Source organism: Electrophorus electricus, chromosome 17, assembly GCF_041902795.1.
Source record: "Electrophorus electricus isolate QZ-2024a chromosome 17, ASM4190279v1, whole genome shotgun sequence".
NCBI classification, from domain to species: Eukaryota; Metazoa; Chordata; class Actinopteri; order Gymnotiformes; family Gymnotidae; genus Electrophorus; species Electrophorus electricus.
In genome coordinates this window covers 11,504,881-11,531,312 of record NC_137513.1, presented here as the reverse complement: position 1 = coordinate 11,531,312, position 26,432 = coordinate 11,504,881, and the positions used below count along the sequence as shown (strand labels likewise).

General features: G+C 39.8%; 1 protein-coding gene across 5 annotated transcripts in view; it reads right to left on the bottom strand.

The window, feature by feature from the left end:
- lsamp (limbic system associated membrane protein) overlaps positions 1–26,432 on the bottom strand; it is a 722,044-nt gene that overhangs the window by 38,072 nt on the left and 657,540 nt on the right. For all 5 annotated transcript variants that reach the window (XR_014118001.1, XM_035534192.2, XM_027016165.3 and 2 more), the window contains one exon: positions 16,991–17,223. Coding sequence is in view for 4 of the 5 variants with exons in the window: in XM_035534192.2 (XP_035390085.1) it covers positions 16,991–17,223 (233 nt within the window). In the remaining variant the exon portion in view is untranslated. The remainder of the gene's footprint in view (positions 1–16,990; positions 17,224–26,432) is intronic.

The following is a 26,432-nucleotide window of genomic DNA, read 5'->3' as shown; positions in this document are numbered from 1 at the left end:
TTTATTTAATTTGTTCCTTCTCATCCCATTTCCTTTTCTCTAAATTGTTATTCCTGCTCTTTGATCATTTCAAACATAATATGTCTGTAATATAAAGTGACACTTTAAATCCCTTAATGTTCTGGCTCTTGCCATTCTGATGATGTTTGGTAATACTGTAACTAAATATAGTAATGCCAGTAAGGCTTACTGAATTGCAATGAACATTGACAGATAAAATGAGAGGAAAGAAGGGACACAGAGAGAGACGGAGGGAGAGAGAGGGCAGGAGGAAGGGAGAGAAAGAGAGTGAAAGAGACTGAAGCCCCTATAATAATGACAAGATGCACTTCCTGTTGTTTTTTAGGACAAACTCTACTTACATTACAACACACTTTAGGAGACCCTGCTGTTGTTGTTAGGACAAAGTGCTTCTTATGCTTGTAATACAGCAAGTAAATACCTGCTGTTTACCTCCACCAGGTGAAGAAGTCAGGAGGAGGAGAAAGTGTGCCCAAATGAATGCCCAAATGAATGTCTTATTCTCCCACAATGTTTGCACTCTCTCCACCCATGAAATATGGGGCTCTTCTGGAAATTTCTTTAACTTGTAACTCTTATCTACCAAACCCCAAAACCATGTGGGCCTCTCTGTAAAGGCAATTTCTGCTTTTTAAATGGTGGTTACCATGGCTGTTGGGAACAGGAGAGATTCCATTTGCATTCAGTGGGTTTAGGAGATGGAGAAGCTAATAACCCGGCCTCTAGTAACAAGGAAGGAGAGAGAGAGAGAGAGAGAGAGAGAGAGAGAGAGAGAGAGAGAGAGAGAGAGAGAGAGATCAAAGCACAAATTTACATTAGCTACCAACAATATAAATTCCAGTCAAAATTTGGCTAAAGATATTTTAATCTAATTGAACCAAATTCTGGACATTTAAAATGCAGTGGCCTCCACCCATATCATTCAAAAGCTCTGCAGTACCAAGAGTTGAGCAAAAAGAGCATTCAGCAGGTCCTGAAACACAATTCAACATTAACACACACTAACACTACACTAACACACAGTAACAGTACACATGCTCAGGACCAGAAAATAACAGCAAACCCCATCAGAAACACCAAAATTACAAAACAACTCAAATCTATACACTTATTGTCAGTCAAAATCCAAGAGTAAAATAGAGTTTTATTTGACTCTAAATTGACATTACAACATGGTAGATTAACTAAGAATGCTGCCTGATTCAAAACTGAATTCCAACCTGTCCAAGTACAGACTTAGTGACCACCACCTGGCCATAGAGACCGGCAGACATAAACAGTTCTTGCAGTGACTGACATTCTTAAGAGCACTGAGGATGTAGACATCCTCATCTTAACAGAAAACCTGATGTTGTGAAGATACCGCCACTCACTGTTCCTTAGGCTATTGTGAAATGATTGTTCCTTCACTGAAGTTAAGTACAGTCCACCATGGTCAAGAGTCAGGAGGAATTTTGGTGTGGTATAGAGGAAAGCTTGCCAACCACATCTCAGTAAGTAAGACAGGGAACTCACACTGCTAGGTAAAACTGCATAAAAAATGGCATATTAGAGAAATAGACATACCTTAGTGCTATCTATACTACTTCAACTGATTCACCCTATTATGATGAGGAGTACCTAAACAGCCTCCATATAGAGATGATCCATTTCTAGGCACAGGTGAATGTGCTGCTGTGTCTCTATACTTTTCACCAATCCTCCAAAATAGAAACAACTTGACAGTACCACAAACATGACCAAAAAAAGTTAGTGCATCTTTGTCAAACCTCAGGCTTGTACATACTGAATGGCAGGATCAGAGAAGACTCTTTAGGGAGGTTCACATATTGTTTATCTCTTGGAATAAGTGTAGTTAAATATGCAATCACTAACATGGATCCAACTTCCTTCAATGCATATACTGTCAGGCAACAAACTCCACCATCAGACATAACCAAATTAATGTGTACCTCAAACAGTCCAGTCAACCCAAAGACAGACCATCGGAGCCCAGTAAGATGTACTGGATCCACAAAACATACAGATGGGCTCCAGATAGCACTGATAAATTCATCAATGCACTAAATTCAATTGCTCTTACTAACAAAATCACTTAAAATAACTCAAAATATCTCATTCAGAATAACTTTATTAACACTAATTTTAAAAATGACAAAACTAATGTAAACTTTGCTGTTAAAGAAATTAACATCTTATACCAAGAAATAGCTAATATGGCTGAGTTTGAGATAAGCTACAGCAAAAGGAAAAAAAAAATCAAATTGGGTTGACTGTTGGGTTAATACCAACTGCAAATCTGCAAGAATTTACAAACACCATAATCACCAGAATTTAAAACACCATAATCCAGAAGACCAAAATTTTGGAAGAATATACTGTGAAAACTTTACAAACATTACAAACAATTAATCAAAGTCAAAAAAACAAAATCACACAGACACATTCTGCAAGCAATGGAAAATTCTGCTAAACAGAATAGGTATAGACAATAATGCAAGAATTGGCACAGAAGCGTAATTCCTTTAAATTTTTTTTTAAATAAAATCGTGGTCCTGACAGCATCAGAAATGACATGCTTAAATATAATACAACTGAACTGCAATGGGCAGTGCTCAAATGATTCAACTTCGTCCTAAATTCAGGCTCTTTTCCTGACATGTGGAGCCAGGGGATTATAATCCCAGTTCATAAGAGTAGAGACAAATTGGACCCAAACAATTTCAGAGGCATTTGTGTGAGCAGTAATCTGGGGAAGGTATTCATCAGCATTTTAAATACAAGGATTCTGACCTTCCTTAATGAACACAATGTCCTGATTAAGAGTCAGATTAGCTTCCTTCCAAATCACAGTACAAGTTATCATATTTACACCCTACACACACTAATGAATAAGCATATAAATCAAACAAAAAAATGGAAAAGTCTATGCCAGTTTTGTTGGTTTAAAAAAACAAAAAACAAAAACCACTTGATTCTATTTGGGACTATATTATAAACTTTTATATCAGTGTTTGGGTTAGTCTATGATGTTATTTAATCAATGTATTTGGAGATTAAATGTGGTGTAAGAATTGACAACAAACCTACAGAGTTCTTCACTCAGGAAAGTGGTGTGAGAACCAGGGATGCAGCCTCAGTCCAACACTGTTCAATATTTACATCAGGGAGTTAGTGGTGCAATTGAACAGTCTGCAGTCCCTGGACTCAACCTATAAGACAGGAAAGTTAAATTCTTGCTCTATGCAGATGACCTGGTGCTGCTATCACCAACTGCACAGGGGTTACAGCACCAGCTGGACTAGCAAACTACTACCAGAACTGAGCTTTGGCATTAAACCTCAGAAAGGAAAACAATATCTTCCAAAAGAAGCCCAGATGCCAGGAACACAGACATCACTTCACTCTAAGCAGCACGACCTTAGAGCACACACTTACCTAGGCCTCATCATTACAGCATTGGGGAGTTTCAGCAAGGCAGCAAATGCGTTAAAGAAAAAAGCTCACAGAACACTATATGCAATAAAAAATAAATTCTACAACATTGATATGCCCATTTCAATTTGGTCCAAATTATTTGATAGTGTAATACAGCCCATTGCGCAGTATAGAAGTAAGGTATGAGGTCCACTTAGATATCACTACACTAGATGGGACAAACAATAGAAGGCCTGCATACAGAATTCTACCGAATAATTCTAAAACCCCAAAGGAAAACACCCACCAATGCATGCAGGGCAGAATTAGGATGATTTCCACTATCAGTAAACATACACTAACTCACTAACCCTGTAGCAGCTACAACCATAGACCATCTTCTCACCAGCACTGCTTTCGGATCAAATCTAAATCTAAATTAGATTATAAAGCCAAGTAAAAATAAGTAATTGGAACATTGGGACTATGAAACTAAAACAAACTAAATCGGAGTGTTATTTGGCCCTAAATGAATTGGTAGAATATCTCCTTACTGTCAGAGATACAAAGCAGAGACAGACCAAGTACATGCTCAGTGAGCACAGCATAGCTCTAGAAAAGGGCAGACATGGGAAGACCTGGCTGCCTAAAGAGGAAAGAATATGTGATCAGTGCATGACAGATGAGGTTGAGACAGAGATGCACTTTCTACTTACTGTAAAAAATGTAAAAACAAACATACACACACACACACACACACACACACACACACACACACACACACACACACACACACACACACACAGCAACCCCTACACACAGTCCTCTTTGCTAAATGTTTACATATTAAATAGTTACAACATTGTTAATGCCTTATTGACTGTTTTCAGTTATTATGTGATTTTCTTTATTTTATATTATTACTATTATTGGTGGTGGTGTTTTTCTTCTTCTTCTTTTTCTTCTACTTCTTCTTCTTCTTAATTATTATTATTATTATTATTATTATTATTATTATGTGAAGTTAAAAAACATTTTCAGTGCATTGGCAATATTGTATTTTGACATGGCATGACGACACAGAGAGAGACAGAGACAGACATAGAGAGACAGTGACAGAGATGGATAAAGAGATTCAAGATTCAAAGTTGCTTTATTTTGAAAGGAATACAAGTTCAGAACAATCATTGCACTGTACTAGCACATACCAACTCTCTCTTTCTCCTAACCTCTCAGCTTCCTCTCTACTCAACTTAGTTCAGCTCAATAGATTTTATTGCCATGAATATGCTTTGCATGGAATATTGGCAAAGCAATTACAAGATGACAGCATATATATAAAAGCATTGCAATAATGCTAGTAATAATCATAAAACATTGATAACAACATCTTCATATTAATGACTCACTCTCTTCCTCTCTCACTATCTCGCCAGCTCTGCATCACATAGGAAATGTGGCCTTATTTTTATCTTTACAATCATTATTTTTGTTTTTCATTTGGTTAATATATAAAACTTAATTAGGGCATGTACAGCCAGAGCTGTACAGCCAGAAGTACAGCCACAGCTCACCTGTTAGAGTGTGATTCCAGGTCATGGGTTCAGTTCCCATGGAGCACATCTATGGATAAGTATGTAAGTGACTGGTTAAGAGCGTCTGCCAAATGTGAGAGATGATAATGTGGCATACAGGCCACTACTCTGTGTGTCTCCCTCTTTTCATATGGCCTTTCTAAACCTCTCTTTCTTTCTCTCTGTGTTCAGCAATGAGACAAAAAGCAGGCAGTAATTGCAGAATCATGGCTTGGTAGAGGTGAGCTGTGTTAACATTTGGCATGTACAGCTACTGTATTCATCTCCACCTGAGCACTGCCATACCAGTCAAGAAGTGTGTCTCACTGGGCTCCACGCACACACGTACACACGCACGCACAGACACAGACACACACACACACACACACACACACACACACAGAGAGGAAGACATTGTAACGGGAAGTCCTCACATCTTCACAGTGCTCTGACTGCAGCATTAATTACAGAGCTTGTAACTGACACCGATGTACCATTCATTAGGCTTTTGTTCTGCTGGAACATCTATTTTAAGGCATGATATCTGGAAAACCTCCTGAAAACAAAATTTAGGTTTGCAGAGCATTCCTACAAACATCAGGACAAGAGTGTGTTCTGGGAAAGGCAGCATAGCTGCATAAAAATAATTAGGCTTCTCCTGATTAAGGTCCTTTGGGTAGCTCAGTAAAGAGATGACAGGCTGATTCTTAGTATCTGTTTATTATACATGGGAGGACTGGCAGTGAGAGTGAAACAGAAAGAGAAAGTTTATACAACCTTCACTCACTTAAACAGCTGCCCAACTTGGGAAATGTGAACTTTGATACTATGAAACTCAGGGTGAACACTTAAGCCAAGCCTGTGATGAGGTGAGTTAATCACCCCCCCCCCCCCATATGTCTCTCTGATGAGAGCACCAACATCTGCATTTGAGCCCAGGTTTTTTAATTTGCCTCCTTTAGATTGAATGGGCGGGTCAAATGACCATGCACAGGCTTAGATAACAGCCGTGTAAAACTAACATCCAAGCAGACACCTACAGAGGAGCCAACACAGGCATTACTGTGCAATGCCTGCTGGAATTTACAGCTTTAACATACTGGTTCCATATTACAACGCATGAAATTCCATTAGGTCAAGAGAGAGTGGTAGCATAAAGCTATGTTTAGTAGCATATGTTTTATATCTAATGCTGATGGGCAGCTAGAAGACAGGGCCAGCAATTTGATTCTGGTTGAGTATCACAAAAGAAAAGCTTGCTGTCTGTTCTTTGGATACTGCTGCAGGTTATTGGTTAAGGCAATTAACCCCAACCAGTGTCCAATCAACACTGGCCCCTCCTTCATAAGGCCAATTGAATAAATGAAAACATGTTCTGTCATCCCTGATAAAATATCACCCCTCCCCTCTTATTCTTCACCAATTATCTCCAAGCTCAGCGACTCTGTTTTATGACATCAAAGGCAGCAGAAATATTACATTACCACGAAAGCTTTCAACCTGGAATGAACAGGGAATGGTACTGGATTGAACATGCATGATTTGTCTGTGTGGGTGATGCCACTGTCACTGAAGTGATGGTATAAATATCAACTCATTATGGAACACAATGTCAAATCAGGCAAAACTGTACTCTTCACTTTGCTTCTACTTGGAGATGTGTGGCAAGCAGGAGACATGATGGGTAATGGATACTGCATCTGTCTTGATGCTGGATGTTTACTGTTGAGATCTGGCTGAAGAGGAAACATCTCTGTTAATTCCAGCAGTTATGTAAACATGTCAGGGTGTCCACATATGGCTGATTCAGCCATGCTGTCTTACACATCACCCAAAGCTTTGTTCCTGCTCATCTACTTCCATCACTCTGTTGTTGTTAATTTTAATTGACAGTTAAATTTCTACTATGTTCCACTTGGTCTGTTTCACCTTGGCTGTCTCAGGTTTCTTTATGTAACATTTTGCACTAGCATCTGTGAAACAGTGAATGTAAAGTTATGTAGAATTATGTGTTTGTGTATTATGTGTTTATTGTCATAAACTGGACTCTAATGCTATATTCTTTATCTAATGCTATGCACTGTAACAACCTAATATCTCCTGTGGTTCAATAAAAATTGTCTGTCTATTTCTCCCTGTGTACACAGTGTACCCCCAAAATATATGGACACCTGATCATATAAAATGATTAGACTTCTCATTCCAAAAGCATGTCCAGTTCACTACTCTGGGAAAGAAGAGTATCTATGGGAATTTGTGTTCTTTCAGCCAAAAGAGCTCAGATGTTGAGTTCAGGCACTGATGTGGGACAAGAACGTCTGGCTCATAACTGATGTTCTAATTCAATGCAAAGGTATTAAATGGGGTTGAGGTCAGGACTCTGAGAGCCCCTAAACACCAGACTTGACAAACCTTATGGATCTCTCTTTGTAGCAATTACTCAAACTTTTGCCACAATGTTGGAAGCATATAACTAATGAACTAATCTAAAATGTGTTAATGTTTTGCACATACACTTTGGAATACTGTAGTGAGTGATGCAACTGTTCTTATTCATAGATACTTCCAAATTTCAAATAACAGCACTTGCAATTAACCAAGACAGATCTAGCAAGGCAGAAATTAAGGCATGGCATCCTATGACAGAGCAATAACTGAGTTTTTCAGTACAACCCATTCTAGTGCCAGTGTCTGTTTATGGAGACTGAATGGATGTGTGCTTGATTATATGCACCTGTTAGCTATGGGTGTGTCTGAAACACTGCACTCAATATTTATGAGGGGTGTTTGCATACTTTTGCCCATATAGTGTATGTATGTATCTATCTGTCTAACTTCTCACTCTGGCTATGATGGCTGAGCTGTTTTGGAGAAGTGCTTTGATGCATTGTTTGAGGGATTCTACAGTGCCTTTAGGTGCAGCAGTGCTGGTGGGGAACCAGCTTTCTGGATTAAGATTGCTTCTGAATGCAAGGTATCAGGAAGCACAATCTATATGACTCGATGGGGAATGTTTAAAAGCCATTTCTGTACTAGGATAGAAAGTCACTTTGTAACTTTGTAACTTGTCTGTGATACTACCTCTGAGACTCTACCCATGTAACTCTTCTGGATCTCTCTTCCTTTTCCTCAGTTGAAGAGTCATCTCCATCTCCATTGTTGAATAGCTTATCTACCCTGGGGTTGGACAATGTTAATTAAATGTAACACTCAGAGCATGAGCAGAGACGGAGTCAGATGCAGTATGATGAATGCTGTTTATTAGAGTACACGCTTAGTCCACAGACGTAATCCAAAATTCAAGCCAAGGTCGTAAATCCAAAAAAGCAGTCAACAAGGGAACAGGCAAAGAGGGTAATCCAAAAGACAGGCAGAGATCCAATAAACCAGAATAAACAGAAGGTTCAAAAATGTAACAAGAGATGATGAGACTGCAAAGACTGATAACAAACATGGGGTTAAATACAGAGACTAATGAGGACTAACATGATACAGATGAGTACAATAACAGGTAGGTTAATGGAACTAACTAGGGGGTGAAACCAAAAGAAACCAAAACAAGGAAACTTAAGGAAACAAAACCAGGAAGTATACAGAGGCGTTGCTGTGGGAACCGCGATGCCAGGGAAGGGAGAATGTGACATTAAAAGGTAGATGTCTACAGGGAAACATCACGATGGATGAAGACATGGGTGGGTGGGGAGTAAGGTAGTAATATACTTTCTTTTACTTATTTTCATTGCCTATTCAATTACATTATTGCTATTCATTAATTGAGCTATGGCATATGGTATGATATTGCTTGTGCTCTATTTAAAATGATGCGGCCAGTAAAGTATTCCTTACATTTATCGGCCAATATTTTTCAATTTAAATGTATGCTCACAAGAAAAAGTGTTTATCTCCACTGCCATTAATTAATTTTGGTATCGGAGACACATTCTACAAAATAATAACAAAAATATAAAAAAATATTGTATTGCCTATTGACTGAAGTAAGGTAAGTTTAAATAAATCATAATTTAGCATTTTAATGTGAAAGGTTGTAGGAAATAATAAGAAATGAAAATATCTGATTACACAAAAAAGGGGAAATGGCTGATACATGGCTTTTCATGGGAAGAACTCAGCACTACATAACACACATATTCATTAGTTCTAGGCTAAAGTTGATCTCTGGGTAATAAGTAATATGTAAGAAATATAGTTTTCTATGTTCCAACAGATACACTGGAGTTATGTTAGGCAGGCTGCACCTCACTGTTGGTGTGAGAGGGAGTGCAGTGGGGGTGTGGCATCATGATGCTGGCTGAATATGTTGATGTCCGTTCATCAGTGGACGATGGTGTCGTCTATCACCTGTCCAACCTCAATTGACCCTGCTGAGTGCATGCTGACCGTCTTCTATCTGATTTACAGAATGCCTTTGTGATGTTTCCAGGTGGTTCAGGTATATGTTCTGTAAATCAGAGTGCCCCTGTCAGCAGGTCTTGGTTAACTTTATGTCCAGTGTGTAGGGTTTTGCAAAGATCACTCTGGAGAGTTTCTGGGTTGGAGGCACTGTTCAATGCTATGTCAGGTCACCCAGTACTTCTGCCCTTAGACCGATGAGTCCAGGCTGGAACACATGGCCTCTCTGTCCTCTGTCAGTGCTATGGTCATGCCTGCTAAAGGATGATGTCATTTAAATGCATGAACCTTCCGTCTGCAGAGCGTAGAAAAAAGATGAAGTGCCTTGGGGAGAAAAACGGAATGCTAAAACTTCTTCCATCATTAAAACATTAAGGAATTATGCATGGACACAGGCTTTAAATGAGGTAGGCATTACCAAGAGGCTTATTGGAGCAGGAAGGTAGGCGCTGGAGCATGACGGAGGACACAGAGAGGGAGAGCAATGGTTTGATGCTCTGTACATCTCCATGAGGACGAGGTACCACTAGCGACCGCGGTGGGAGCTAATGATACGTTCCAGAGAGAATGCTAAAAGCAGGCAGTATGAGCCAGCAGTGACAATCACACCATCAATATGGACTGCTCAGTTTCTATCTCTCAGTCTCATCCTCAAAGCACTGCACCTGCTTTGATATCATGCTCTCTTTTTCTTTGATATCTCTTTTTTTGCTCCATCTGTTTTGATTATTTTTGTCTTTTTTCCCTTTTGCTTGGATCTCTTTGCTTGGCTCTCTCTCTCTCTCTTCCTGATGGGAGATAGCTATTCTTGTCTTCTTTCTCTATGGAACTGGGGCAAAAAGGTTTCCACTGTCTCTTGATAACTGGTAAAGGTCAGTGAGATCAGCTTCATTCTCTCTCTCTCTCTCTCTCTCTCTCTCAGATTCTCTCTTTCTTTCAATCACACACACACACACACACACACACACACACACACACACACACACACACACACACACACACACACACACACACATACATACACACGCACACACACACACGCGCAAGCGCACGTATGCACTCCCTCAGAGTTGCGTAACTATGAGTACATTGTGCTTTAGGGATAAATATGCCAGCTATAAATATTTAATAACCTACTGCTGTATGTGGATTCATGAAAGGACTTCACTTTCTCAGAGAGTAAGAGATAGAGATGAGAGAGAAAGAGAGAGGGTGAGGGAGAGAGAGCATGAGGAAGAGAGAGAAGAGAGACTGTGAGGGAGAGTATAATCGCATGTTGCTGCACATTGGAGACCAGTAATGAGACAAAGCCTTCGAGTGTGTCCTTCCCACTGCTGCTGCAAAGAGCACAAACCACTATGTTACTCAGCAACTGCTTACACATCCACATGCTACACTTTAACTCCCATTTCACTATTATCGAATTAGCTGCCATCTTGCAAAATATTAAACAGAAATCTTGACTAAATGGCTTTGTGCTGGAGAAGCAGGGTTCTTTGGAAAGTGTAAATTATATTCTAATAATCAGCTGAAAAGTGTACCTCCCAAAAGAAAAAGTGTTTTAAGGAGCACAAAGAAATGTGAGGCATAAGAAAGATGCTAAATATCGCATATGGGTAAATTAACAAGCTGTATAAAATAGGTGATTGTGCATGATTCCGCTGATAGAAAAAGCTGTATTAATCAGTGCCTCATTTTCAATACTAATGGAGGTGTGAAAAGGTAATGTAAAAACTTTAAAAAATGTAAACAGGTGTGTTTTCATTCTGTAGCGTGGCAGTGATATTTTAAATAAACTATTAACCGCAAAAACTCTGTGTAACTAAAACTGTCACTTACTACATACTTTTCTGTCTACACTTACTATTGTTATATGCAATTTATAACCACATTCTAAGCCTAGGCCAAATACACACTGTGATAATACTGTTTCATAGAGCAGTTATTATAGGAGTTTTGAGACAAGAAAATACATGGATGACCGGTGTTTATTTCTCTGTGACATTTTTAAACATAGTTAGTTAGTCTGAAAAAACTCATCTCTGATAGATCCCCACACTTACACCACACACCATGCAATTTGTGCTGATTTGTCAGTTTGCTCAGTAGCACAGTTTGAACTCTGGGAACTTGGTTTAGATGCACCAGGTTCTTACTCTTAAGAATGGACTAGAATGGACTAGAATGCACAAGTAGGTTCATGGAGGTTAACATTGCCATGATAAAGATCCAGCTAAATAGCGTGCAGTTCTAACGCGAAGAGTAGGGAAGACAAGGAAGTCTTCTGGGAGCAAAGACATTCAAAACTAATAATAGATACAAAACAGTGCTGTGAAGGAGATCCTGAGCCAAAATCCCAATGCAGTCTCTCTCAGTCTAACAGAGGGGTGAAGAAAGTGAAAAGCCAGAAAATGCAGGAGGTATTTTGTGCAGAACATGAGAAAAATGGATTGGACTGAAATTAGGGAGCTGGCATAGCGTAGACTGGTTTGTGTCTACAGACTGTAAGATGACCTGAAACAGACTTTGCCAAACTGATTAATCCTATTATAAAGTTCAACTATTATTTCACATAAGACTCACAAATGGCCTGTGTTCTGAATTAGAGGTGGATTTTGGACTCTGGTACCTAAAGGAAACTATCTGCTATTAATTACTTACTGCCAACACTCAGAGCTTTTTACATTTAAATTTACAGCATTTAGCTGATACTTCTATCCAAAGCACCTTACATTTATGACTGAGTACAATTTTTGAGCAATTGAGGGTTTGTCTTTGATTGTGTCATGATTCTGGGTCTATGCGTCACATGGTGAGGTGTTGGTGTGACAGAACACATCAAGGTCAGATGTGAGAGCACTCCCTGGGTCATGCCTACTGTAGACCTCCTTCACCAACTCTACTATTCTCTTCTCTATTACTATTCTACTCCCTCTACTTAAACTTAATCTCTGACTGCATAGTTAGACTCATGCTAAATTGACCACTGATTTTTCCTTGCCACTGTCATCTTTGGCTTGTTCATCAGGGGCCTGGTTCCGGATTCTATGTACAGCAGATTTTTTGTTTGCTTGCTTTTGATTTCTCCCCAATGTTTCTCCATATTTTACTCATAGCCAATTCCCAACCATCAGGTAATTTTCTTGAATTATCATATGACAGCTGCCAACCAGCGAGGGTGAGGGCTGTCACTCTTCATCCAAGACACATGCAGCCATTCACTGTAAAGCTGATTTCTGTCCAGCCATTCTATGGGAAACCTATACAACTAAATTTGAATTTGAATGTTATACTTTACCTGAAAATGCATTCTGAAGATGTGTAATTGTGTGCAAGAAGTGGCAAATAAATCTGACCTGTCAACTCTGTTCATCTCCACTGAATTTCTACCATAATGGGTCACAGAGGCTAACACAAGGGTTATACGTTGGGCCTATCATTACCTTTCAAACAATGATACTAATGATAGGGCCTAATTATACATTTCAAAATATGATAGGCCATACCTATACAAATGTTCATACATTTACAACAATTTGAGCTGAAGAAATTCTCTGTGGACCATAGACCTTGTTGAGCCCAGTCATATGCTGCAGTACCATGCTCTTAGATAAGATCCAACAGGCAGGAAGGGAATCCACATTACCATTAGGCAGCACAGTATTTGTGCTTGACGATGGTGTGTGGGCTGTCTGCCCAGTGTCCTGCAGCATGGGGGCTGTATTAGCAGGTAAAATGCAGTGACTGAGCTGTATAGCCCCCCCCCCCAACAAACCCACAAGCTGCACTTGCTGGTATAAAGCCTGCAGAAAACCTATACAGTCGCCTAACTCTCTAGCAACAGCAATAAAATAAACCAACAAACAAACAGAATTGACACCTGTCATACTGAGTACCTAGTGTTCCAGACACCATGGGAACACTGTCACTACCTCACAGCTCAAACCAGCGGAACGTGAATCCATGTACATCTTCTGAGATGGAAGACTGCAAAACGTAACTGCTTGTTTTTTTTTTTTTTTTTGACATCTCAGTTGTACTTCAAGATCTTCCTGACCTAATATAGTTGGATAAAAGCTTGGAATTATTATTTACATTATAGCTACACTGGGCAACAAAATTTTAACTTTTTTTTTGTTTCACAAACTAAAATAGATGGACCTTATAGGAGTTTTTATAATTAATTTGAATCTGTTATTAGCTTTTAATTATCATGCATGCTTTTAAGTCACAGAGAATGTGTTTTACATTAAGTAAAGCCTTTACATTAATAAAGGCTGTTATTGCACATTAATAAAGGCTGTTATTTACACTTAATGAATTTCCACACTATAAATAATGGCAAGTGAATTTTCTTTAAACAATAACAAAGAAAAAACTATGGGTCAAAGAAAAATTCTGAAAATATATTTGGATGCAACGTGCAAACACACAATTATAAACAGATTTTTTTTTTTTGCAGGAAGCAAAATCATTTTTGACCAGTGCTTTCATCTACACTATACAGCCCAATTATTGAGTTCAGGTATTTTAACAACACCCACTGCTAACAGGTGAATCAAATAAAGTCCTTTGTTCCCTGCTATATCTGTCTCAGTCAACTGTAAGTGCTAATATTGTGAAATGGAAGCATCTAAGAGAAACAACAGAGAAACAGCTGGCTACGAAGCAGTAGACCACGAAACTCACAGAGCAGGGTTGTCGAGTGCTGAAATGCATAGTATGGTAAAATCCCCTTTCCTTTGTTGCATCATTCACTAGTTCTAAAATGCCTCTGGAATCAACAACACAAGGACCATGTGCCTGATGAAATGGGTTTCCATAGCATCAGGCAGGAGCCTGATGAAATGGTTTCCCACGCAAGCTCACTATGCGCAATGCCAAGCTTCAGCTGAAGTGGTGTAAAGCATGCTGCTGCTGGACTCTGGAGCAGTGGAAGCGTGTTCTCTGGAGAGATCACACTTCAGTGTCTGGCAGTCTGATGGATCCCTCTGTGTTTGGGGGATGCAAGGAAAATGCTACCTAGCAAAAAGCAGTCCCCACAGTAAAGTTTGGAGGAGGAATAATGGTCTGGAGGTGTTTTTCAGAGTTTGGGCTAAGCCTTTTCGTTCAGATGAAAGGTAATGCTACTGCTACATCATCCAAAGACATTTTAGATAATAATATGTTTCCAACTTTGCAACAATGGTTTGCTGAACACTCTTTCCTGTTCCTACATGACTGTTTCCCAGTGCAAAAGCAAGATCCATAAAGGCATGGTTTGATGAGTCTGACGTGGAGGAACTGCATAGAGCCCTGTTCTAACATGCTGAACACCTTTGGGATTAATTGGAATGTTGATTGCATGTCATACATTATCATTCAACATCAGTGCCTGACCTCAATAATATTTTTTGAACGGGTACGAATTCTGACAGACATGCTCCAATATTTTTTTATCTTCCCAGAAGAGTGGAGACTGTTATAGCTGCAAATGTGAGGTTAAAATAATTCTCATGGTTTTGGAATTAGATGTCCCACAAGCTCATATGTTGGTCAGGTGTTCCCTACACCTTAATACATCTCTTTAGATGTATTCCATTGTTATGCTTATAATTAAGTAGTATGAAATACCAAATGTTATGACTCCCTTGCATTGTTTAATGGAACCACACCCAGGTGGAGGTGGTGGAGAGGTGGAGTTTAGTGTTGATGGGGCAGCCAAAGATTTTTGCACATGTACACTTTTCATTTATTTAATTTCTACAATAAACTGCACAGCAAAGAAATAATGCCAAACTCCCTATTAGTTTGTCATGGAAGATGAATAGCATTTGCATGTGCTTTGTTTTGTCAGATGCTGTGCTTGTACTGTTGCCAAGCATCCTTTATTTTATGCTGTGTAGCCATGCCAATACCATTGGCATTACTCTCCCAGGAAACAAACAAGTTCAACAGGATCACTCCTAATTGTATAAAGATTTATGGTTTTGCAAAAACAAAACCCCTGTATAATACAACACAAAAGAGTAATGAACACGTTCCTGCAGGGAAAATGAGAATGGGCACTCCTCAGATTCTCTGGAGGCAGTAATCATAAATCTTACCAGGGCTTTTTCCAAAATCATTTCAGCTTGCACAGAGTACCACCCATGAAGAAAACATCAATGTGTTCTATTGGACAAAAATTAGCTAAAGTTTTCCAACAACAACAGCAACAACAATACAACAACAGCAACAACAATAACATTAGAACATCCTGTTTGATGATATTGGCTTGTTTGGCTTGCAAATTGCAAAATATTTAAAAAAAGTAAACAATACCATTTTACATGGTTTGTGTATTTCTCTATTTATCTCTAGAATGAAAATAGAACCTCAAACTCTTTTCTGAAGTTATATATTCATAATTGTTATGACAATGTTCAGACTTTAAACTTGTAGAGTGTGACAATTGTTTCTTTGAAAACAATAATAAAAACTTCACCATGAATATGAGTAAGGAACTTGGAAACGGATCAAAACAGACCCAACTAGTGTAAAATGAATGTCAGACAATTAGTAAGACCCAACAGCAAAGAAAACTGCAAGCTGAGGGCATTTAAGACAATACAACTGAGCAGTGAATACATTAGCTGACTCTATGGATTCAAGTATGACTGCCCAAATTGTTCTTATGGATCCTTACTGCTGCTTAGAGATATTGATTGCACTGTTGCCCACCCCCTATTAGCAGCTTGTACTAGCAGTAGATGTGTGTGAGATAGCAGACATTAACCTTCTAATCCCTTTCTCCTGAAGCTCTTCCCCATGTCACAAAATCAAAATACGTCTGACTGGAGTCACAGCGTACAACTCTTCCACTTATAGTCACTTAGTAGAAGTGTTCTCTCAGACTCACTTTCCTATCAGAGTTTCAAAATGCAACAATGCACAATCAGACTGGTCTTCAATGAGAGGTTAAGGCCAGAGGCAGGGTGGCTAGCAGGCTAATAGTTTGAGATAGAGCATACTCACTTTCGTCTTTCAGTACTGACAGGGTGATTAGGGTAGACATGTATAACGTAATTGCTGGTTAGAAATGGTATATATTCACTTACTTTCTCTCAGGTTGATGGATCAGAGTAAAATATACAGTTTCATAAGAAATGTAATATCTCTTTCCATTTTCTCTAATAATGTGCATTCATAAATCCTCACTAGAACTTCTAAAATCACATCATGTAACTCCTGAAACCTGACACCTAAGCTCTTTACTTAGTGCACTGCCATTATGTGATTGTGTTAAAAATGCCATTCTGGCTTACCCTGTCTTCACATCACACAATAACCCAACCCTTATATGACACATATCCCCATAAACCCTGCCACTCTGTCCTGCCCATGACACATATTCAAATATCTGTTGATTCAACAAGGCTGGGAAACGAAGTCTTTGGCTAGGGAATACTCGTCCTTGTCAGAGACAACTGGCTTCTGGATTTTAAGAGTGCAGTTCCAGGAATGACGACGGGCAGCCGATAACAGATGACAAGTCATCAGTGGACTGACAGGCTGTCAATCACCTGACATACACTCCCCCAGCTCACCTTGCACAATGAGGTAGACCTGGGAGGTCTTGGATTGCTGCTTGGTTTGAATGGAGCATGTGTAGGGCCCCTCATCATACACATCCACCTTCTGAATGCGCAGGCTATACTCTAGCTGGCCCTTTGTCACCAGGTCCACACGGGGGTCCAGTGACCACTTGTCCTCCCCAGCAAAGATAATGTTGGAGCGGTTGAGCCAGGCCACTTTGGACACCTTGTCATCTACGTAGCACCTGGTAGGAAATAGGTGGAGAGAGAAAGAGAGACAGAGCAGTTAGGACGGTGTCAGTCTATGCACCCAGTGCAAAAAAGTATATTAGGTAGCAGTGTAGAAAGAGTTTTCCTTTAAAGAGTGTATATCCCAGCTACATTAAAACTAGGCAATTTTCGACTTTAGTGTCACCAAAGTCTTAACATCTGAATCTGTTTTCCATTATAGTTTAGAAAGTTGCTGTAGTGACACATTATATTCACTTATTGTCATAAAGGTCATGATATATGCATAACATACACCTCTTGATAGATACACATACCCAACACTATTACTAATACAGTGCACATAACAGAGCAGATAAAATCCAGCAATGCTCTGTATTCAGTTGTTCAGTAGACATCTTCACTTATATCTTTAGGTCTTAAGACAGACCTCTCCAATGCACTCAGTACCAAAATTGTAATGTAGATATCATCAAATAGACAAAGAGAGAGGAAGAGAGTGATAAAGTGGAGTGCACAAATAGTATAGCAGAACGGCAAATGGCAACATTCACTCTACAGTTAAGGTCTTAAGACAGAGATCTCCATTGCACTCAGTACCAAAATAGTAATGTAGATATAATCAAATAGACAAAGAGAGAGGAACAGAGTAATAGAGTGGAGTGCACAAATAGTATTGCAGAATGGCAAATGGCAACATTCACTCTACAGTTTAGGTGATCTTAGCCATATGATATTCTTGGCTCTGATCACAAACAGGATGTTGTTTGGATCTAGCTGAATGACCTTGAGGACCATCATGTTTGAGTCTAGCACAGAACTGATTCTGTAAAAGTTCCTACTCAATGTTAGGCTTTAGAGAGGTCTAGCCATCTCTCTCTCTCTCTCTCTCTCTCTCTCTCTCTCTCTCTCTCTCTCTCTCTCTCTCCCCCTACATCTCTGTCCATCTGCCACTTTCCCATCTCTTTACTGCAGACTAACGAGGCTTTTCAGCAGGTCCTGTCTGCTCGATCGACACTGGATCTAAACAACAGCCAACCAATCTCTCTCTCTGTCTGACAGCAAGCTCAGAGCAGTGACAGATGTGTGTGCTGGACGCCCGAGGCCTTGCTTGGGGGCAAGAGGGAAGGAGAGAGAGAGAGGGGTACACACTAAGAAAGAGGAAATTAGGAAGAGAAAGAGAGACAGAAAGAGTGAGAGAGAGACAGAAATAGATTGAGAGAGATAGACTGGGGCAGTGGGGGGGGGGGGGGGTGAGAATGAAAAACAGTGAGATGCTCCAACCTCCATGAGGTTTTGTGTGAGACACTAATGAGAAGAGGAAAGGCCCTTGGAGTGCATGAGCAAGAGGTAAAGGGAAGCTCACAGCCAATGCTGGAGATAGAGGAATTTCCTGTCGCAGCAGCTTCATTGTCCTTTGAACGGAAAATATAACCTATCAGAGGCCAGCCATCACTCAGACCCTCTGAACCAAGAGTTATGGTAAACTAGGATGTTGCATTGCAGTCACTTCACCTCTTTTAATCACTCGAGTTTGTTGGCTGGGAGCGGCAGAGTGCAGATATTCCAGGGAACCCTCATGTCTGTGTTTCCTTCTGGCTCTATCCTATTAGTTGTGCTGCCTTAGCTAGATCTTGCACATTGTATACCCCTAATTTACACACTTTATTAATTGACCATGCCTCATAATCTATCCTCTCTTTCTGTGTAGGTACATCTACTCCTGATGATGTTTCTGAATCTTGACCAGTCTCAACTGTTCCTCCCTTTCCCAACCCCCTCTCTTGCTGTGGCTCCTCCTACCTCCACCCACTTCTCCACCACCCTGGTTCCATCCTTTCCCAGGACATCATGAAGACTCTAGGTCAACTAGGCAGCTGTTCCTGGGTTGTTTGGAGTAATCTATTGAGGGCAATTCGAAGATCCAAGAGGAGTTTTTCTCCAGACCAGTTAAAAATCAGAGAGCTTATACTGACTGAATCTCAGACAGCATTAATGAATCCCATATGGACCCATCATATGTTTGGGTAGAGTGAACAAAAACTGGCCTTTACAGGGTAACCATCTCTAGACAACTGGCTTTCATGATGCTAAAGTATAGCTCGAGAATGAGTGAGTGATTCTTCATCAAAGAAAGTGAGTGGTCCTTCATCTAGCCACTGGCACAGTCCTGCTACTCTTATGGGGTAGAAAATGTGCTGTAATAAGTAAGTCAGTAAATGCTGATTCTTGCAATCATCTCATTCCCATATTTGTGAGTAGTCACCTCACTACTAGCAAATTAAAGCACAAATAAATCCTACTAGCAAATTAAAGCAAAAATAAAGTACCAAGTGCTGTATTCTTTTGACAGCCTAGGTGCATGGCATCTATTTTCAGCTTATGTGTTCTGTGTCATTTGTTAATGAGCCATTCTTTGAATAATTAGTTTAATGAACACTGCATAAACAGAATGAGTCTGATGATCACTATTCAATGCTAAGTCTTTAGTTAGCATTCAGAATGTTTCCATCATATGGGCAGTGGAGTAGGTCTCTTATGACAAGAAGATGAATGTGTTTAAAAATCAGATGTCAATGCTTTCTCTTTGTCTCTATTCCAGTATAATCTCTGCCTTGTTTTCAGATATACCATACCTCCTCCTGAAAGAAAAGCCTATTGCTGAGCAGAAAGCAGTTACTGTCCTTGTTAAAAATGAAGCAGCAGGTTTGTTTAGTGCTTAAGTAGTGTTACTTTAGTGTTACTTTCTCATTTATTCATCATATTCATACATATTCATCTATTTGTAGGTATATACTATATATAAATATTAAGCTGTATAGTTATACATATAAACATATGTAGAGCTTGCTAGATATGCTAGATATGATCTCATTTTTGTAGCTTTAATTTTTTATTTTAGTGTACACAATTTCTTTGCATACTATTTATATTTATATGTTATTATTATTTTTGTTTTATTTATGCATAAAATAAATATAACGAAGATTTTCTAGTTTCATATACTGTACTGATGCCACACACTCCAAGCCTCTTAAGCTTTCTGGCTACTATTCAGGGTTTGCTGCCAGGTTTTGCTACTCCAATGTGCAGGGAACACCCTGGACTTGTGAATAACAGTCATGTTGCATCACTGTCTAGGGACATTGAGGGGTAAAATCACCTTGTCCAGCTGTGTCTGTCAAATTAACACACAGAAGACGACATACTCTAACTGAGAATAGATACATTATGGATTACATGTGTAAGAAATACAAATGGTAAACGATATGTAAAAATGTAATGAAATATTCCTGTTAAATTTCAACCATTAGAGGTTTCAACCATTAGTGGCTATATTTGTACATATTTTCATTGTTAGATCCATAACACAAACGCAGAGACTCATGAGTTCATTCTTGTATATGTTGTATTTCAGGACTGCTGACAGTTTTATATTTTGCACTTTACTGAAAACTGCTCTTTTTTAAAACTAAATGGCATTATGTATAAAAAGCTCCACTTATTTGCTGAACCGCTTAGCGTTTGTTTGTTATAGCAGCTGTGGAAGTGGACCAGCTACTATGCAAGGGCTGTGTGAGAGTTTACAGCAGGAGAAAAAGCTTTAAAGCTTTTTACAGGGTGGATAGGGTATGGAGACAGAAAGGGCATCCATATTAAAACCTCTATGTCATAACTCACCTGGGTGGGGTGGGGGAATGGAAGAGAGGAAGAGAAAGGGAGGGGAATAAACTTCCATATGAAGGTGAGGATGAGGATGGTTCTTTCACCTTGTACTTCAGAAGGACTTGCTCCCTATGCACCTCACTTATTAGAGAGCCCGCTCACACTCCTCACATCAACTATATATCACACACCAACACCTCCCTCCTCTCCCGGACACACACACACACACACACACACACACACACACACACACACACACACACACACACTTATCTCTCTCTCACTATCAGATAGTGATGGAATACTCTTTCCTCCTAGACACAGACACATACCCACCCACCCAGCCCTCCCCCACAACCCCCCCCCACACACACACCATATTTCTTTCAACACTTACAGTAATGACTTTCTGAATTTCCTACAGCACGCACATGCCACACTGCACTCCCCTGCTCCTGTGATCTCTGTGCACTTCAGCACCATCTAGCACCACCTGTCCCTTCTGTCCCAGGTGGACTCCTCTCACTGCCTGTACTACCACTTCACAAGAATCCACATTTTCTCTTTAGTGCAGACCAAAGAGCACGAGCTCCCCGTAGTTGGATTAAACAGGTCAGTCTGAAGCTCAGGGACCAGGAGGGCCAACTTGGCTCTCTCACACAGAGGCAGTGGAAATCTGGAGTGGATTTCTTAGAGAAATCTGGGGCAGGCTCCATCTGTCTGTCCCTTGTTCTTCCTGACTCTTACTTTTTTTCTCTCTCTCTCTCTCTCTCTCTCTCTCTCTCTCTCTCTCTCTCTCTCTCTCTCTCTCTCTCTCTCTCTCTCTCTCTCTCTCTCTCTCTCTCTCTCTCTCTCAGTGTGTCTGCACTCTAGCTCTGGGGCAATAGAGTTATTTAGACTCAAACCAGCCAATTGTGGGCACTCTTATTAAGCTCTGGTTCACATTGAGTTTGGCAGGTCTGCTGTTTAGTGGACGTGTGTGAGATTTTTTTTAGCACTTCCCTATTGCTGATGCACCACTTTGCATGTGTGCTCAGGGCTGAGGGTGTACAGGCTGAGCTTGAGCTGTCGGTCTGGCACTAGGGTGGAGGTGTTTCACTGAAGTGTCAATCTCTCTGAGAGATGATGATGTGAGAAGTAGAGGTGATTTTTTTTGGGCACGGTCCAAAGGTGCTTGCCAGGGGGCATGTGATGAGCTTTCTGACATGCTATGTATGAAGTGAACAAGTAAAGGGAGCAAGTGAAGGGAGCAAGCCAGTGCCCTTCATTTTATTCCAGCTCTGCTTGTATCCATGGTGACAGATGTTTGACTTTCTATTCATAATGCCATCTTTGCCCAGCGTTTCACCAAGCTACACAGCAAGAACTGCTCCCAGTGAAAACACATCCAACTGGCAACAACCCAAACCAACCAAAAACAAAAAAAAAAACAAAAAACAACAACAACAAAAAGAAAACTTGATTCAAAGCCTTCCTCTGAGCTTGGCATGGGTCTCACTGATATTGGCAACAGCAGTACAATAAACTGTTTAATTTAAAAATTATTACATATCTGAGAAATATATGTAAATTTTACAGATACAATAAACTGCAGAAATGTGGATGTCTTGAATTGTTTGTTTCAAAATTCCAATAGTATAATACAAATAAAATAAGTGGATTCACTTGTTGCCAAATAGGTACTAGTAAGTGTTAGCTTAATTTTCTTATATAAGGCATCAACACATGTCTGTTAAACTTATTGTACATCCAAATTATATGGAATTATGCTATTGTTTAATACCATCTCTTTATCAGACAAAAAGAAGAACATAACACTTTCAGTGTTATCCAAATGAACCCAAACTTATTCTGAAATGAACAGTTTCTGCACTGTACTAAACTGAAGGCACAAAATTATTTTGTACCCATGGATCTAAAAGTATAATTTGGTCTTCAAATACAAAATTTTGCAACCAGACTTCCAGCACAGTTAACAGATATGTGAAGCCATTTTTTTTGGTTTATTGTTTTTGATGTGTGTATAGTTTATTTCTCACTTAATGACTATATAACTCAGGTTCATATAAATTAATTTGGATAATAATCATCTGAGGTATACAGCAATACTAACTACCCACATTAGTTTTCACTCATTATTAACATTAGCACATCTCACCAAAAGTATTCATGATATTAGTCTATCACACTGAAAGTATTCATCTAAGGCTGTGAACTGTTTACACATTCTAAAAATGTGTCCACTCACTCTGCACAGCAGAATTTCAAGTGTGAGCAAGCTTCTGTGAACAAGCTCAGTAAAATGTGGAGGTTTGATATTTGCAGGTGAGGAAATATATACCAGGAACTAGGTCACATGACCTTAGTGGTTGTTAGGTACACTCTAGTCTAGAGCTCTTCAGTGATTAAAGAGCTATTTCACTCATCCATTAAAAAAGGTTTGTCTCCATTTCAGTAGAGAGCTTTTTTAATGAAGGACTGAGAGATGATGGTGATGATTCATTAATAAAGTATAGGCTCTTACTGAATGGACATTCTTACATGAATAATTTAGCTGTGGCACAGAAGAGGAGAATACAGTAATAGATGGCAAGAGAAGAGGACTAAAAAGGGAGAAAACAGTGGGGAAAACAGAGTTTCAGAGAGAAAGATTGAATGACAAGACAGACACATAACTGTGAAACAAATGCAGGAAAGGATAATAAAGATTGTGTTTCTAGCCTGCAATGATTCTTATACAAAAAAAACATTTGCTGCTTTTGTAGGGTCCCAGCTTAAAAGCACCAACACACACACCCAAACCCACACACACAGTGCAGTTCCTCTCATTGTGACTTTCTTTTTCAACCTTCCAAGATTTTTGTTTCTTTATCAACACCTAACTTGCCTACTTCCATTCACCCTCAAGAACACACACACTCTCTCTCTTGATCTCTCTCTCTCTTTATATCTCTCTCTCTCAGAAAGACAAAGACAAATAGGACAGTCAAACAGAAAAGAGAGGGAAAGTCCAAACAAAGGAAGAATTTTGAATCTTATATTGTTTCAAGATGAAAGACCAGTCTGGGATAAGAGAGCTAAGACAGACTTGCAAGCACCGTGTTTTTGTAACACTATGAGTGTAAGACAAGCTTTTGTCTTGATATTTCATTCAGAAGTGTGTTTAAAATCATGCAGAGACAATTCTCATTAACTAGCACACACCAATTACTCCACAGATGCACACACACACACACACACACACACACACACACACACACACACACACACACACACACACACACACACACACACACACACACACACACACACACACACATTCACAGAGTTCTCATAAACCAGCACTTTAACAAACATCATTAACCACTAATGCAGCAAAATGGGAGTTATCATTATTGGACGTTTCTCACCGAATAAAGGCCAAGCCTATGTCGCCTTCTCAGATGTGTGTGTGTGTGTGTGTGTGTGTGTGTGTGTGTGTGTGTGTGTGTGTGTGTGTGTGTGTGAGCGTGTATTTGTCAGGTTGTGTTCAGAAGCCTAATTAAGGATTAATTCATGATTATTAACATTAGTGATCTATATGCATGGCAAACAGCTTGTGCATCTAGAGATGTGCTGACAGAAAAAGACCTCCAGAAGGGTCAACAGCAGGCCAGTGATAAAACACTGTGAAGTGTGAGTCCAGAAACAAGCACTACCTGTCTATGAGACCAGTCATATAGACAGCACTGATGAAGAGAACATAAATTGCCTGTGTTTTCTGAAGAATACAACTGCCTTTATTTATTATCCTGACTAAGATGAATCTGAGATAATTTCAAGAAATCCAAACAACTTCAAATGGTCAAATGGACATTTTTTTTTTTCTAACAGCTTCATATGAGTATGTATATTTCTGAGTGTGTGTATATCTGCTTGTTTCTCATCTGTATGAGTATCTAACCTAACCCAATCACGAGTCACAGGGTCTGTTTCCTGGCACATGACCCCACCAGTCTCTCTGCTGTCACAAATGGCATCTCCGGCTGCCCCTCTCTGGCTAGGTCGGCCCGGGAGCAGAGGAGGGCTGTGCTCTGGGCACATGCCCCCATCTGATCTCCTTTTTCTCTCTCTGTTTTATCATTTTCTTTATTTGTCTCTCTTGTTAGCTTTCAAAACACATTTTGATCTCTCTACCATTTCCACTGACTGGCACATCTTATCTTTACCTTTCTCACTTTCTCAATCTCCCTTCTCCCTCCTGTCCCTCTCTCTGTCACAACTCTCTCTATGACTCTCAGTCTGTGGACAGAAACACCCAAACCAACCCTAAACACAACCACCCACACAACACACACACCGTCCCACACACCCAGTGTAATTCTCAGCCTGGGGCTCTGTGAAGAAAGGATCAAGACAGTGATGTTCTGCTCAATGATGTGTAAATACCAGCTCCTTCTGTTGATCTGTACAGAAGTACACCATGTCAAACTACACAGACCAGCACAGGGTCAGTCTGTGACTGTACATAACTGCTGGGTGAAATCCTACATGAGAGCAACAGCTCAATCCATACTCGAACAAGCTTGGCTTCCCATAAATGGCCTCCCATACATGGCCTGGCTAAAAACATTCAAAAAAACTCTGGACTGCTTTGTGGTTGATTACTGATTATTTCCACATTCAAACAGGAAACAGAGAGAAGATTTAACCTAACCCAAATTCAGTATTTTTCTCTCAGCCGGTTGCTGTCCATGGTGCTAAAACTGCATCCTCCACTGAACATCAGCACCTGTGTTGTGGACAGCTGGTTGCCCTACACGGCTGGAACAACAAACCCCAGCAGGATCCTAATAAGGACAAGCACCTAGCAGCGTGCCCCTCTCTGAGTCGGCTGCTACAAACACTCCGCCCAGGAAAGTGGATGTGCGCTTCTTCATGGCTCTTTTCCTCACTGCCATTGTGTTTTCTGTCAAATTGTTCAGCACTAGTACCTGGGACTTGGAGCCAGCACAAAATCCGAATTCATTTTAGTACACTTTGGGGAAGAGTGTTTTTAAAAGAATAAATAATTTTTATTGAAATAAAATAAGCCCACACTTACAAATGTTGTAAATAAGACAATGTTATTAGGTGTTTAATACTCACGTATGACTTTGCAAAAACTAAGGGCTGCTTAGCGTTATCCTGACTAAATGCCAATCAATGTGATTTCCATGTATTTCTGTGAAGTGCTCAGGAGGCGCGTTTAAAATGTGTTGCAGACACCTGCATGGTTTATTTTGACATGAAAAAAACCCTCACTTTTATTTACCTGACCAGCCACAGCAAAAAGAAAAGGTTGCAAAGAAGTGGCTTCTTTTCCAATAGTGACATAGTTTCCCATAGTTCTGTAACTGAGCAAGTGTATCAAGCTTTAATGTCAAGTTGTAGATATCAAGGCAAGCATCCTCAATACCATAGCTCAGTGAAAAATCTGATAGAAGTGTGAGCTATCTATCAGAGAAGACCAAGTACAAAGAAGAACTAACCTGTACCAGTTACAGTGCACTCATCATGTAAATAGCCACATAGCCTAACC